Here is a 13700-nt window from a genome sequence, read left to right as displayed (position 1 = left end):
TTTGTAGTATCAGGTGACTAAAGGAAAAGATTCTTATAGAAAAAGAAAAAAGGATTGAGAAAAGTAAGAGATTTGATATATGATACGATGAAAATGAAAGAAAGTAATAAAAGGAGGGAAAAAATGTTAAATAAATAAAGATAAACAGAATACAAAAAAAATTAAAATTAAAACCCTTGATTCTCATTAAGAATGATTAAAGTTACATTCTATCGAGTATCTATTTCTTTGGCCATTTTGCGCAATCAAATCCTCAACGTTAAGGAGATCGATGCATGTATAAAACTAGTTTTTCTTTCTATTTTCTCTCTCTCTCTCTCTCTCTCTCTCTCTCTCTCTCTCTCTCTCTCTCTCTCTCTCTCTCTCTCTCTCTCTCTCTCTCTCTCTCTCTCTCTCTCTCTCTTGTAGTCTTGTTAATTAGAAAGGAGTCATTAAAGAAGGGAACATTGTCGTTTATATATGGCTACTACCTACTAACAAAGGACCCATGAACCATTAAAGAAGAGAAATACCTAAAAATTGTCGTTTATATATGGCCATATAAGTAAAGGAACGGCGTTGCCTTGCCCCTAGAAGAAGAAAGAAAACACTTTATTAGCTGGTTGCACGTTTTAAATTATGGCGTCTTTTCGAACGCGGTTCATATAATTAATCTTATAACTTTTGTCTTTATTTAAACATTAATTTGATATCATTTTTGTTGGGATTATAGCAAATGACCCGTACAGAAAAGTATTAATACGTGAATACATGTTATACGTCATAATATGAAGTGTATGTTTCGACATATATAGCTTTTTTTTAAATTATTTTAAAAATAAAAATTGAACTAAAATTACATATTTTTAAAAAAAATATGGGAATCAAATTTGTGAATTTTTTAAAATAAAAGGATCAAATATTTGTTTCTGTTTTGAATTGTGGAGACTAAAATCGAAATGTTTTAAAAGAAAGGATCAAATATCTCTGTTCTAAAATGAAAGGAGGAACAAAATTCTGAATTGAACAAAATAACCATATACGAAAGATTAGATACCGTCATTTTTTTATACTAATTAAGGAATTCAATGACAGCAATACTTTATACCGTGATTTATGAATTATGAACCCGAAAACTCTCTCGTGCTAACTAAGGAATCAATGGCAGCAATATTTTTTCATAAAAAATATTTTAATTCTTTAACGATGACTCTAATTATATGTTTGATTGGAGGAAATTAATAAAAGAAAAAAAAAGAGATAGATCCATTATCACTGCCACACACAATTCATGTTTTTCTTTTTGTGATCATGTATCAAATATTTTTCTTTTAAAAATAGTTGGACCGTATGATAGACTTTCTAAGTTTGTATTAGTTTTTGGATCATTCATTGATTTAAGGACAAAGGATTTAGTCATCTATTTTGTAAAAAATTTAGTTTTAATCGCTATTGAACATTTTGGTATCTGAACTTTTAAAAATAAATATTTTTAATCCAATAAAATAAACACCACATAAGAAATAGTATTAACAGTGTCTGTTTTGAAGAACTAAAAATATTTATTTTAAAAGTTTAAAGACTAAAATGTTAGGTGTAAAAATACAGTAACTAATACCATTTTTTCCTGGATTTTATTATTTAGATATGGAAATGAAAGAGAATATCAAAATATTAGTCCTAAATTAGTGATCACTAGGGTCGATCCAATAATAAAGAATTTGAACAATTTGCATAGACTAGTCTTAAGTTTAAAGTTAGCAAGTAATATTATTCCTCAGTTTCATGTTTATAGCAACGAGCTGGTTAGGATTCAAGAGTGGTTGAGGAGGAACCGGGACTGCAGAGTTCTTCACATACACCTTCGTACTTGCAAGGATATATATAGATGCCAGGTCTGATACTCAGTTGAAGGTGCTGGTTGAAGCTCCCTTGGAGTTGGTTGGTCATTTGCATTCTGATGCAACTGGCATGTGTTTCAGAGACTGTAGTTTTTGGTTTGGCTCTCTCATGTAACCAAAAAAAAAAATTATATTATCGCCGTTCTTCGTAAATTAAAAATATTAGACTTCAAAAAGAAAATTATAATATTTTTCTCCAAATCAGAGATATCATGTAAAATATAACATTTTCAAAGATCGATTGAGAATATTATTTATATATATCATGCATAAAAAAGTTTACATTTATAGATATGTGATTAAATAATAAAAAATTATTAATATTTTAAATTAATACTATATCATACGTTAAAATATAGTAGAGCAATGGAATATTAATTAATTTTTAAATTATATGAATTTTTTAAAGACTTAATGTATATTTTGTGAGAACTTTGAATTCTATGAAATATCTACTTTGTCAGACATATATGTTTGTTGAGACTGATTTTTTCAATTAAGTACTTTGATGTGTTAATTCTCCTATATTATTCTTCTTATACTGCATTCCTTTATTTTAGAAGGTATACTGCATTCCTGATATAATGATAATTTTAGTTTTTTTTTTTTGTTTTAAGAAAATTATAGGGAAAATTAATAATGCCCTAACCAATGTTTATAATTTATAAAAAGGATCCAGTTACGGATTACCAGTCACATGCTAAGATATTACCAATTTTTCCCACTTAATAGTTTTTTGGTAATTTAAATTTAAAGTACGAGTGTTTTACAGAGCATATATATTACTCCTTATCTTTTTTTTTTCAAGTATATTACTCCTTATCTTTGCCAATGGATTTATCTATATATAAAAAAAGAACATCTTTGTCAATGGTGGTAAAATAATTTTGTATAAAATACTAAAATAAGAAATATAATATCTAATAATCACCCTTCTCGATCAGTTGTGTTTTTCTATTTCTGTTTTTTTCTTTGTCTTTCTTTTAGGAGAAACTGAAAGCACGGATTGAGCAACGAAGAGCCTCAGGCTTTGTTTCACTGCATGTTTGCCTACCACTCAATGAAAACCAGCATGCTTCGCGTGGATTATGTGTATAAATCGGTTCTTATTTTTACCGCGGCCAAGACTATATATTTTAACAAATTTGCAGATTCATTAAATATGGCAGCAATAAATAAAACACTAGTAAATCCCCTCACAATTTCCATCATACAATACAATTGATGGAGAAAAGAAATAACGAGCTCTATATATTTATGATGGTAAATAAAAAATGGACGTCATATCAAATCATAATTGCAGATGAACAACCAGGGAAACAAGGTAAATGAAGAGTGTTCCACCAAAACAAGTAAGACCAAGAGTCCCACAAACTAGACCTGTGAACTCAATTAAGCTGAACTCCTCTTTGTTTGATCCTTTGGTTATTCTGTGGTCAGAAACTGGGACATAATTCCAACCATGTTGAGATTTGCAACACCTTTCCAATCTCTCCTTCACCCTCACCATCTCTATCCTCTTCTTTAGAACATTTAAATTCGCATCTATGTTGGTGGATCTCCCTGTTGATTATTGATCATGGTTATTACAAATAATGAGACGAATAATGCAAAAGAGAATAAGAGATTAAATTATGAAATTGATGATCACCTTCATCTTGATAGTTTTGAACTTTTATTATTTGCGGCCCTCGACGTATATTGCTTCTTTTGAATTTGAGATATGGTCCTCTTGCTTGTACGGAGAAGAAAGAAGGGAGAGAAGCAGCAGCCATGTCACTTTGCACCTTAATTTAGTTCTTGTTAATTACAATATATATGATCACTGACTAATGACTATCACTCACTTCTGAAACAAAAATAAAATAAAATGGTAAGAACTAGCAAGCTAGGGTGGTGGTGGTGGTGGTGCTATAAAAGTAGTGGAGTACCTTAAATTTCGGAATATTTATATGGGTTGGTTAGCCTTATATTATAGGTTCCCTTGACCTTGAGTTCTATGATAGGACATGAGAAAGGGTGTTTTAGGGGTCAAGATTCAAGATACAATCCCGTGCTTTGAGGGCCGGGAAAGAACTTGATTGATAAGAAATAGTTTTTGATGATATTCTAAGAGTGGAGGAAAGGCTGTAGGAAAAGTCGTGGTTGCAATTAATAAATGTATATAACCCTGACTTTGGTGTTATCTATTCATGGATTTGTTCCAACTGACCGGCTTCTTTACTTTATTAACTAATTATTTGTTTTCTTCTTTAAATTAGATATTACCCATCAATTCCCATATCATAAATTAGAATACAATTTTGAGAATGAGAGATTCTTTTTACACTTTTAAGTAAACACTCTCAATATTTTCTTTCTTCTTTTTTTTCAGATACATTTTATACACTTCTCTCGGAACACGTAACCAGTAAAATAAATTTATCAAAATTCTCTCATTTTATTTGTATTTGTATACTTGATGTTTTTACAACGGTCTATCTATTTCAGTTTATCAAATTTTATCTTTATCAATGTAAAATATAATTTATATATTTTTAAAAAGACCTTTTTATTATAAATTGTATTTATTTTAAAATTTATATACTAAAGAATATACTATATATAAATTTTAATTACATAATATATATATATATATATATTACACTTGCACAAACCGGAATGTAACTAATTCATTATTGATGCTTTATGTTATTAAACGAATAATTGGAGTTGACTTAACTTTATTATGAGTTATTATATATTTTTCGTCCAAGGAATTCCTTAACGAGAGTTATAACCTAATTCCAAAAAGTATGTGAAGATTCATTTACAGAATTAATCTTTTCTAAAAATACTTTTTATACACACAACATATGGAAGGTTGAAATTATAATCACATATTTAAAAAATATAATTATTTATCAACTATGTCATATTATGTTGGTTCACATATTTAAAAAATATAATTATTTATCAACTATGTCATATTATGTTGGTAGTTTTTTTTATTAGTTTTATGTTGATAGTTGATAATTACTATGCATACTTAGTTTATACACTTAAATTAAATAGTAATTATCTAATTTATTCTCTTTTGATGCTTCTTTTGACTTAAAAATATAAGAATTTAACTTTTTTTTGAGTTTTATCTTGAGAATGCTAAAGTTAGTAAATTTATAGATTTTATCCTATTTTTTTAGAGTTTTGATACACTAACAAAAGACATGAAAATGTTGAAGAATTAAAGTAATAATGCTTCAATGTGTTAGTGTGAAAAGCCAAACTGAAAACCAACTGTATTATGTATGGGTGCTAATCGTGCAACTAGAAGCTTAACACCTGATCATTTAACCTAGTTGTACTTTGCATGTACATTAAGTATGCATATGCAAGTGTAACTTATAATGATTTTTGAAAAGCATGATTGTGGAACATTTTGAAAAATATAAAAAGATTACACCATGCTTTTTGGATGAAGTTAGTAGAGGATACAAAAAAGAAGAAAAACACTTATTTGAGAGTTCTTCTACTTTTTCCGTATTGGACTTCCAGATTATCAATTTCTGTTGGATTTATAAATTTGTAATCCGTATCCATTAGGGAAGGACAAAATTAGAATTGTATATGTTGTATTGGGTGTACAGCAATTTGCTGTATGCAAAAAGAAAAACTGAACATATTTGGTTTAGGGCTAATCCTCGCCATTTCTGTTTTTTCTTTTTTTAGACAATCGTGCAATAAAAAAAATTAAGATCATATTCAAATTACTCAAACATAAACCAGGGTTTTTTTTTTTTTTTTTCCATTGAAGATTCACTAATTCAGATAAAGCCCATATTATCACATAAAAAAACAAAATAAAGCCCAATTATTATTTTCAGAATCTTATCATATCTTATAATTTAAAATTACGTGAGTTAAAATTTACTTACTTTTGATGTTTTCTTTAAATATTTATAATCCCTTCCAATAGTATTATATTATTTATACTTAGCATACATTAATGAAATTACAATATTATTTATTTAAAATTCATCATCATGCCCACGTTTTCCTTTACCAAATTATTACATATTATATTTTTTTAATAAAATACAGTACAAAAGAGATAAACATGATGCGCATTAGTTCCCTACACATATTTGTTGTGTATTTTGCAAACTTACAAAAATATCTTTTTCTTTTAACCCAGGTAACAAAGAGATGAGACATTGTATTTGTATGAGTACGTGGCGGTTACAAGAGGAGGCGTGATCGAGTCAACATGATGAAGGGCTAAGATTGAACCCTAGTCAAGATTGATTTGGTAATTTTACTACCACAAATTAAATAAAAAACCGGACCATAGACAGAACAGAAGGCACAGCGCCGCCTCATCTCTTCTGCTCTCTCATTACGCTCTTTCCTCCGATCTCAGGTTTGATTTTTTCTTCATCTCTCTTCATCTTATTATTCATCTCGATCTTTTTGCTTCTTCGTATCTTGTTTTTGTTTCATCATCTTAATAATAATTTTAGTGATTCACATTGTTGTGCTCTTTTGTTTGATGCTTTTCTCATCAAACTTTGCATCACGCGTATTGATCTAAGTTTTGTGGGGGGTTTGAATGCAAACCACCATACACGTTATGGCTATTCCTTGTCCGATGCTATTGTTAAGGACTTTAGGCTGCTCGACATGTGTTTTCTAGGTTTTCTATTACTATTCTGTTATGTTTTTTGTGCTATTACGATAACGCCCCTGCTTTATTTAATTTGTGATGCGTTATGGCTTGTGTCCTGATTTAGCATAAGATACCCACCCATAGACTGATATATGAAATCTTTGGGAATAACAATTTATGAGCTTGGTTTTCCATTGTTCCTGATATATGACTGGGTCTTTTTTTTTTATTGTTTCATTATAATATTGTGTTTAGGACTTGCCTTGAGTTTCAATCTTGTAATTTTAACTATTATTTTTTCTGGATTTGAATTGTAGGTGTTGTTTAAGCTTCCTGTGTTGGCTTGGTATCCTTGCAAGTTCTTCTGTAGCAGATTCCAAGGTGAAGGTGTCACGTTAAAGTTTCTTTCATGTTTGAACAGGCTACTATCCATTTGGGAGCAACTGAGCTGCTTGGATTGTATTTTTCTTCTTCTAGAAAAAATTACAGACCCTCACCACCCAGACTTAGTTGTATGAACGGTTGGCCACCTTCCATTATCCTTGAAGGAGATTGTTCAAGGATACAGGTTACCTTAGAGGCTGAAATCACAGCTGCGTATAATTTGAATTCCAGCATTTGCTGCCTCTGAATATCTCTGGAACTTTGTAAGTCAACAAACATGGCTTTACAGAACATTGGTGCTGCAAACAGTGATGATGCCTTCTACAGGTATAAGATGCCTAGGATGATTACCAAAATTGAGGGCAGAGGTAATGGCATCAAAACTAATGTTGTCAATATGGTTGACATTGCAAAGGCACTGGCAAGGCCTGCGTCTTACACGACCAAGTATTTTGGTTGTGAGCTTGGGGCCCAGTCGAAATTTGATGAGAAGACCGGCACTTCTCACGTCAATGGAGCACACGATACTGCTAAGCTTGCTGGCCTTCTTGAGAACTTCATTAAGAAATATGTCCAGTGTTATGGTTGTGGAAATCCTGAAACTGAGATCATAATTACTAAGAATCAAATGATCCAGCTGAAATGCGCAGCTTGTGGTTTTGTGTCTGATGTTGATATGAGAGACAAGCTGACTACCTTCATCATTAAGAACCCTCCAGAAGTTAAGAAAGGATCCAAAGACAAGAAGGCCATGAGGAGAGCTGAGAAGGAGAGACTGAAGGAAGGTGAATTAGCTGATGAGGAACAGAAGAAAGTGAAGAAAGAGGTTAAGAAGAAAGGCTCTTCATCTTCTAAGGATGGCACTAAATCCACCTCTTCAAAGAAGAAAGCAAGTGGCTCTGATGAAGACCGCACTTCACCTACTCACAGTCAAATTGATGAGAAAGAGGAGGCTCTAGATGAGGATGATGACGATGATGTGCAATGGCAGACAGATACGTCACTTGATGCTGCTCGTCAACGTATCCAAGAACAATTAAGTGCTGTGACAGCTGATATGGTTATGCTTTCTACAGATGAACCAGAGAAGAAAAAAGAAGCAAGTAATGGAAATGATGGTTCTCAGAATGGTAACTCAATGCACTGCAGGACCTTGGTTGGTGAAGTGAAAGCAAATTTGAAGAAAGGTGTTGGAGCAAATGAATTGCTGTCGCAACTTGCAGCACATCCTGTACCTGCTCAAGAAAAGATGAGTGCTCTGGTTGAAGCTTTGTTCGAGGGAACTGAGAAAGGTTTTGCTAAAGAAGCTGATAAAAAGAAGAACTACTTTTCTGTTGCTGTTGCGGATGAGGGATCCCAGCCGTTGTTGCTTCATGCTATTGAAGAGTTTTCTTGCAAGTCTACTTCAAATGCTTTGAAGGAGGTTGCCCTGGTTCTAAAGGCACTCTACGATGCTGATGTGTTAGAGGAAGAACACATAGTGCAGTGGTATCAAAAGGGACTGAAGGGTGATAACAAGAACTCTAGGATTTGGAAGAATGCTCAACCTTTCATTGATTGGCTTCAGAATGCAGAATCAGAAACCGAGGAAGAATAATTTGTCCTACATTCTCCGTTACTTATGTTTGCTTGCTTGTGTTATGTCCTTTATTTCCAATTAAGGGTCTTGTTGGCCCCATGTGTTGTTCAACTACTATACTTGCTAAAAACTTGGTGTGAGGGGTGCATGGTTGCTGGACTAGTATAGCATGTACGCGTCAGTGAGTTTTGTGTTGTGTTGTTCTAATGTATTTTGGTTTTTGGTTGGTGATGATTATGTTTTCTGTTTTAATAAAACGTGTCTTGATAATATAATGCTGTTTTTCAAACATGTGGTTGATATGAACATCTTCTAGCTGCGTAGGGAATCTCTATAAGACAGATCACAATGTCTTTTTTCTTTACCCCTTTTAGTTTTGTTGGATTGTTGGGGGAGGGTTTGATAGAGGGTGCTTCTGAACAATAGCTTCTGTGGTTATGATTATGAATTGGGTAAGGCATATTTTAGGCCAATTGGGTGTGATTTTGATTCACATATGCTAGTATCATTGTTCCTCCTTCTCAATTTTGGTTAAGTTGGACGTGGGTCCTATATTTTAGGCAGATAGGCCTAGATCTAATCATCTAATATTCCACTTCAATTTAGGTATGTCTCAAATGAAAATGAACGAATGAGATAGTCATGGTTTTCTAGAGAGATAAAAACGGGGGGAATTAAAGAAACTCGTGACTATGCTGGTTATGGATTTTGTTTGCTGGTTGGCCGCATTACCTACAGAAGAGAATGATCTGATTCTTGTGCTGGTTTTAAGAACAAAAGACATTAGCTGTAGGCACTTTATATGTCACTATCATTAAGTTTTGAGATCACATTGACGCGGCAAGTTAATTTGTAAACAAATATACCAAATTGCTATAAAAAAAAGTCACAAATTATATATTCAAACCGTAAAAAATTGGTGACTAAAAATATTTTACTAAATTGAGAGACTAAAAATTATAAATTTAAATTTGAAAGACTACGGATGACATATCTCAAATTTGAGGAATTAATAACAGAATTAATTTTTTTAAAAAAAATTGTAACAAACAGGTCCTACATTAACTGTAATGTGTAGTTAATGAGTAAAATAAGTAAAACAGAAAGTGCAAATTAAAATATACTTCCTTCTTTCTTAAGATTTATTTGTCTTTTTTATAAGATATTTTTTTATTTTCAGATGCATTAATTATTTTTTTCTTATATACTCTTATTTAATTATTCTTTCTCTAAATATTAATAAAAAAAAATTTTATAGATAGAAAAAGATTATAAGAAGAAAATTTTGAAATAATAATATAAATAATAATCGTGATTAATTAAATTAATTGTTATTTTAAGGAGAGTAAATTAGTTAAGAAAATAGATAATAAGTAACCATTTTATTTTGATGTTAGCAAATGGTGATGACAATTTATATACTTTCTCATTCTTTTCTTTCTAGGTACAACCGGTGATGACAATGTATATACTTTCTCATTCTTTTCTTTCTGGTAACAACTGATGATAACAATGTAATTAGATGCTGTCGTGTATATTGTAGTATATACAGCATCTACTTACATTGATGGACTTTCACAGATGAGTAATTATATCAGATTTCTCTTAAATTTGGTCTGTTTTCACCCTTCCTGTACATAAAAAATAATTACGACTTCACTCTGATTTATCTTTTCAACATCATAAGTTATAAACAATTTCTTCATCCGAAGTTGACCATGGAATCACTGAATATGAATGACACGCAACTGAGATTGTCCTATTTCATTTTCCTCGTGTGCTTGCATAGGGGAATGCTGAATATCGAGTGTCTAACAAAAGCAAATATGCAAGGATCAAGACTATGGACTTTGGAAGTCACATATGTAACCTCGTGCAAATGTTCAAGAACAAAAAATGAGTTTACTAACCTGATATTGAAACTGTTGCATTGCAATAATAGCTTTAACCATTATATATACTGGTACAATCATTCCAATGATTCTCAACACTACTAGCTGCAATGCATTGAAGAAAATAAATTCTATTTTAGATTAATCCTCTCAAAATAGTTAATTGTTTCTATTATAAATAAATATCAATTTTCTCTTACCATAAACACAGCCAATGAATATGCTCTTGCTCCACTGAGTATAAATATGATTGGAAGTGTAAGGCGTAAAAGAAGAAGAACAATAAACTGCAATAGAAATGGAAACAACCTTATTCAAAGAAGAATAGCTAGGGAAACGGGTAACATTAGAACAACCAGTGCCATATTCATTTACTTCTGTTGTGCATAAAAATGGACACAGATCTAGAAAGTTGTCTTTGTCACAAGATTCATATATAAATAAATTTCAAATTGTCATGTCTCCCTACTACAAAAAATTATTGCATGATCTAGGTTCATGATGTATCAACCAATATCCGTGCGATATATGTACCACATTTTTCAAATTATTGCAAATGTCATGTAAAGATTGATTGAGACTTTCCATACCACACATAATTTCTCACCTACCACTCTTTTTTTTTTTTTTTCATTTTCTTCATGCAAAACACATTTATGAAGGGAGGAAAAGAAATTACAATAATGGCAATAATGCGGAAAAATATCAAGCTTCTTGTAGAAGGTGCTGATGAATATGCAAAGTCAAGGTCTAGGAATTCACGATTAGCATTAAACATCGCTATGAACTGGTGGTTTTGAAAATCCCTTCTTGAAATCTCCCAGTTCCATCTGACATAACAATCGTGTATCATCATTTGATTATAGAAAAAAATAAAGAAATATATATATAAATTAAGACTATGAATTCAATGACTAATTAACATTTACCCAAAATTTATTGGAGAACCACCATAATGTAATAGAGGAGGCAATGGAGGTGCAGTATAGCCGGGCTTGAGTTGCTGTAGTTACCAAAATGGGGAAAAAGGTAAGATTTTCTCATTAATTTTCAATAAATTAATGAGCACACAAACTTGTGAATAAGATAATATCATAGAACAGACCCGCTGGCAAATTTCACATATAGTATCACCCTTCTCGTTGCACCATCTTTGAACACATTTTTTGTGTGCATACTACAATGATCAAAAGAAAAAGTGAGCTCAAAATATGAGCCAGCAAAAGTGCCAATATTGCAGATAATTGAAAAATATCCTAACATATGCACATATATGTAGAAGTTAACATGCAGATATTGAATATCACTAACCCCAGACATTAATCTACTGATTCAATAAATTGGCCAGTACTTCAAAAGATTAAACAAATATCATGGTTTAGTAATAATCATTAATTTTCTTATCAGTAATAATCATTTAGGTAAACCAAATGTCAAAAATAACTTTGTATAGAGAGACGGACAAGCTTGCACAAGCATAAAGCTATGCAAATAAATTTTACGAACTAACATTATTGCAAAAGCAATTAGCATGAATTTAGCAAGGCAATCCTACCTTCAATGTGCCACAACAAGAACAAGGTGTGTCCATGTTGGACTCTTCATCCTCATCGTGGCATATTCGACACTGTACCAATATATTAGGAGATGACATAATTTGCTCATCCATCTAAATCATATCAACATGGTTTGACCACAGAGTTGTTTGTTTTAGATCTCAATAACAGGTTCAAGGGAAGATTAAGTATGTAGCCTACCAACCAACAAAACAAACTGTTCTCTAATCCTCTCAGCATTAACACATTTATATTTAAAAATTAAAAGAACAATTTAAATCGATTCCATCCATCTTTTCGTGCAGTTTATTTTTGCTTTATAAATTATGAGTAGATTATTATTTATTTGTTTTCTAAATTTCTTTGGTTTGCCTAAGGTGGTACGTTTCACAAGAGATAAGGGAAGAAAAGAACTTCCGCGTAGACACGGAAGGTATACTATTAGGTGTTAGCAATCTGCCAATCAAACAAAATATTCATCACAAACGCAGTATATGAATCTTGACATTGCATACCAAAGATGAACATTGGCATTGGAATATAATTTTTTTTATGTAGATGCTTTTCCAAATGTTGTATTGGTCAAAACCTTCCTCTAAATTTTCCTTCGCCTTTCTCCTATCTAGGTTTGTGTAAAAAAAATTGCTATTGTTATAAATGCTTTACGCTTCTAATAATAATTAATTAGGAAGTTCATATGAAAAGTTATGAATTAAAATTTTCATATATATTATTCACACAATATTTTTAACGTACACTTTTCTTATCTCACTCTTTTATACAAAATTGTACAAAAAAAAATATTGCATAGCTAAACATTTCTCAAAAAGTTATTACGCGACGTGAAAGGAAATACGTATCGGATAGTTGATACCACATCCATATATTCATATGGCTAATGAGAAGACAAATAATATGTTGGAATATTATAATTATGTTAATTACTTAGAGTTAGACAATAGAAAATATTATTGTAATTTCTTAAGTCTAGAGATGTAACGACGACATGTGCCTTTTACTGTACCAAAAATGAAAATTATAGCTTACACTTGACATTATATGACTACAAATAGAAAAAAGAAATTGGACTTGAAAATTTAGATATATAACTTTTATTTGAATTATAAGTAATGTTATAGAAGATGAATTTATTTTATTTTATTTTATTTTCTTTAGTTATGAACCAGCAATGATCAAATATGATTTTGCCACGCCAATTTATTTGTTCATTTTTCAATGTGTCAATAATTGTATCTTTGTAAACAAAAATAAATAAATTCTTTTATCACATCTCTCATTTGTTCAGTTAACCTTTTATTGTCCATTTAGACATAAATTACTTTATTTGAGGTGTTATTTGTTTGTCAGGAACTCCTTAAACATAGATAAAGGCTCACATTTTATATGCTTTCTTAACTTTTTGTCTTGGGTATGATGGGATCCTCTCAAGTGTTTTGCTTTCCTTTTCTTCTAATCAATATATTTTGAGATACTTCTGTTTGGTGTCGTAGAGTTTACGGTACCAACATAATTAGAACGTCAAACTCTATTTCATCTTCTTTTTGACTTAAAGAAAAGGGTGTTATTCCTTGTCCGTTGTCGTGAGTGTTTTAAAACACAATCCTCACTAACTCATCACTGCAATCTTCATCAGAGATTGAAGGTGGTTTCTTCCTTGTCCTTAATTTGAATATTAATATAATAGATGCCCCTTGCAGCTATTAATTAATTGGTTTCAAAACTCTACAAGAATTGTGGTAAGGC

General features: G+C 31.2%; 3 protein-coding genes across 3 annotated transcripts; 1 reads left to right on the top strand and 2 right to left on the bottom strand.

The window, feature by feature from the left end:
• Nucleotides 1-3014: 3014 nt before the first annotated feature.
• Nucleotides 3015-4009, bottom strand: LOC100796879 (uncharacterized). Its single transcript, XM_003552660.4, has 2 exons — nucleotides 3532-4009; nucleotides 3015-3443 (listed from the first exon to the last, which is right to left on the bottom strand). Exons 1-2 carry the CDS (start codon nucleotides 3653-3655, stop codon nucleotides 3172-3174), a joined length of 396 nt encoding a protein of 131 aa, XP_003552708.1. The 5' UTR covers nucleotides 3656-4009; the 3' UTR covers nucleotides 3015-3171.
• A 2052-nt stretch (nucleotides 4010-6061) lies between these two features.
• LOC100796346 (eukaryotic translation initiation factor 5) lies at nucleotides 6062-8763 on the top strand. Its single transcript, XM_003552659.5, has 2 exons — nucleotides 6062-6279; nucleotides 6843-8763. Exon 2 carries the CDS (start codon nucleotides 7187-7189, stop codon nucleotides 8504-8506), a length of 1320 nt encoding a protein of 439 aa, XP_003552707.1. The 5' UTR covers nucleotides 6062-6279; nucleotides 6843-7186; the 3' UTR covers nucleotides 8507-8763.
• A 1109-nt stretch (nucleotides 8764-9872) lies between these two features.
• LOC100806609 (uncharacterized) lies at nucleotides 9873-12220 on the bottom strand. The gene is made up of 7 exons (XM_006602980.4): nucleotides 11936-12220; nucleotides 11486-11557; nucleotides 11310-11383; nucleotides 11060-11210; nucleotides 10581-10667; nucleotides 10399-10485; nucleotides 9873-10299 (listed from the first exon to the last, which is right to left on the bottom strand). Exons 1-7 carry the CDS (start codon nucleotides 12047-12049, stop codon nucleotides 10213-10215), a joined length of 672 nt encoding a protein of 223 aa, XP_006603043.1. The 5' UTR covers nucleotides 12050-12220; the 3' UTR covers nucleotides 9873-10212.
• Between the last annotated feature and the right edge of the window lie 1480 nt (nucleotides 12221-13700).

The sequence above is a fragment of the Glycine max genome, chromosome 18 (assembly GCF_000004515.6).
Source record: "Glycine max cultivar Williams 82 chromosome 18, Glycine_max_v4.0, whole genome shotgun sequence".
Lineage (NCBI taxonomy): Eukaryota > Viridiplantae > Streptophyta > Magnoliopsida > Fabales > Fabaceae > Glycine > Glycine max.
Note: the sequence above shows the minus strand (reverse complement) of the source record. Positions and strands in the feature narration are given on the sequence as shown.

Excerpts from the sequence above, each read along its gene's own strand:
- LOC100796346 (XM_003552659.5), top strand. The coding sequence starts at position 7,187 with ATGGCTTTACAGAACATTGGTGCTGCAAACAGTGATGATGCCTTCTAC.
- LOC100806609 (XM_006602980.4), bottom strand. The coding sequence starts at position 12,049 with ATGGATGAGCAAATTATGTCATCTCCTAATATATTGGTACAGTGTCGA. Across the intron at positions 11,558-11,935 it reads CTTGTTGTGGCACATTGAAG|TATGCACACAAAAAATGTGT; the intron begins GTAGGATTGCCT and ends TGATCATTGTAG. Across the intron at positions 10,486-10,580 it reads ATTCATTGGCTGTGTTTATG|CTAGTAGTGTTGAGAATCAT; the intron begins GTAAGAGAAAAT and ends AATGCATTGCAG.
- LOC100796879 (XM_003552660.4), bottom strand. The coding sequence starts at position 3,655 with ATGGCTGCTGCTTCTCTCCCTTCTTTCTTCTCCGTACAAGCAAGAGGA. Across the intron at positions 3,444-3,531 it reads TCAAAACTATCAAGATGAAG|GGAGATCCACCAACATAGAT; the intron begins GTGATCATCAAT and ends AATAATCAACAG.